The 1,568-nt window shown below is 58.6% G+C and overlaps 1 protein-coding gene across 1 annotated transcript in view; it reads left to right on the plus strand.

Moving 5' to 3' along the window:
* Positions 1 to 585, plus strand: part of PGAP3 (post-GPI attachment to proteins phospholipase 3) — a 3,819-nt gene extending 3,234 nt beyond the window's left edge. Inside the window, exon 3 of the mRNA XM_057387104.1 lies at positions 199 to 585. Coding sequence (XP_057243087.1) covers positions 199 to 557 — 359 coding nt within the window. The 3' untranslated portion in view covers positions 558 to 585. The remainder of the gene's footprint in view (positions 1 to 198) is intronic.
* Positions 586 to 1,568: the final 983 nt, after the last annotated feature.

The raw sequence follows: 1,568 nt of genomic DNA on the forward strand, positions 1-1,568 counted from the left end.
TGTCCCTTAACCCCCTATTTTCCCACAAATTCTGACCGGGGTTTGGGCACCTCCTCTGTCCCTGATAATCACAAGGAATTCTGACTGGGGTTGGATATTCCCCTGTCCCTGATTCCCCCAGTTTTCCCAGGAATTTTGATCAGGGTTTGGACACTCCCCTGTCCCTTAACTCCCTATTTCCCCACAAATTCTGACCAGTATTCAAGCATCCCCCTATCCCTCCTCCCCCCACAATTTCCCCACGAACTCTGACCGGTGTCCTGCCTCCCTCCCCTCACCCCTGCCCCTCTCCCGGTGCCGTTTTCCCAGGAATGCTGACGGTGGCGTGGTGGCTGCGGTGGTGCCTGCGCCAGGGCCGGCGCCTCCCGCACGTGTGGAAATGCGCGGCCGCGGTGCTGCTGCTGCAGGCGCTGGCGCTGCTCGAGCTCCTCGATTTCCCTCCCCTGCTCTGGGTGCTGGACGCCCACGCGCTCTGGCACATCGGGACCATCCCCCTCAACGTGCTCTTCTACAGGTCAGAAACCCCYTCCTCGGGACCCCCTCCCCGATTAAAATAGGGGCGAAGGGCTGTGTGGGTTCTTTATGGGGTGCAGCGCTTCACCCCGGGGTTTGGGGGGGTTCTGGGGTGTCCTGGGGGTGATGGGAGTGCTGAGGGGGGAATTGGGGTGTTGGGGACACTGCTGAGGTGATGGGGGACCCCTCTTGAAATTGGGATGCTCAGGGCACCCGTTTGGGGTGCTGGGAGTTCCAGCCTTGAAACTGAGGTCCTGAGAGCCCCCTCTTGAAATTGGGGTGCTCAGAGCCCCCTTAGTTTTCCTTGGGGTTCTGGGAGTCCGAGCCTTAAAGCTGAGGTGCTGAGGACCCCGATAGGGTGCTGGGAATCCCCTCTTGAAATTGGGATGCTCAGAGTTCTCGTTTGATCCATGGGGTGCTGGAAGTCCCAGCCTTGAAACTGAGATGCTGGGGATCATGCTGGGAACCTCCTCTTGAAATTGGGGTGCTCAGGGCCCCCTCAGTTTTCCTTGGGGTGCTGGGGATCCCAGCCTTGAAACTGAAGTGCTGGGGATCGTGCTGGGAGCCCGCTCTTGAAATTGGGGTGCTCAGGGTTCCCGTTTGATCCATGGGGTGCTGGAAGTGTCACCCTTGAAATCAAAGTGCTGGGGACCCCGTTGTTGCCCAGAAGGTGCTGGGTACCCCCCTTGATGAAATTGGGGTGCTTCAGGGTCCCTTTCTGTTTTCCATGGGGTGCTGGGAGTCTCACCCTCAAAACTGAGGTGCTGGGGACCCCGTTCTTTCTCAGAGGATGTGGGGTACCCCGCTCTTGAAACTGCTCAGAGCCCCTTCTGTTTTCCATGGGAGTCCCACCCTTCAAATTGAGGTGCTGGGGTCCCACTTGGGGTGCTGGGTGYCCCATGTCATGCTCGGTGACCCCTTCTTGAAATTTGGGGTGCTCAGGGTTCCTCTTGGGTTTCCCATGGGATGTTTGGGTTCCTCTCTCACCCATATCATGCACACCCCCCTTTTTTAAATTGGGGTGCTGGAGGGACCCCTCTGCCTGTCCCCATGAG

The sequence above is a fragment of the Malurus melanocephalus genome, unplaced genomic scaffold, assembly GCF_030028575.1.
Source record: "Malurus melanocephalus ecotype Western Australia unplaced genomic scaffold, MMel_1.1 scaffold_1135, whole genome shotgun sequence".
Classification (NCBI taxonomy): Eukaryota; Metazoa; Chordata; class Aves; order Passeriformes; family Maluridae; genus Malurus; species Malurus melanocephalus.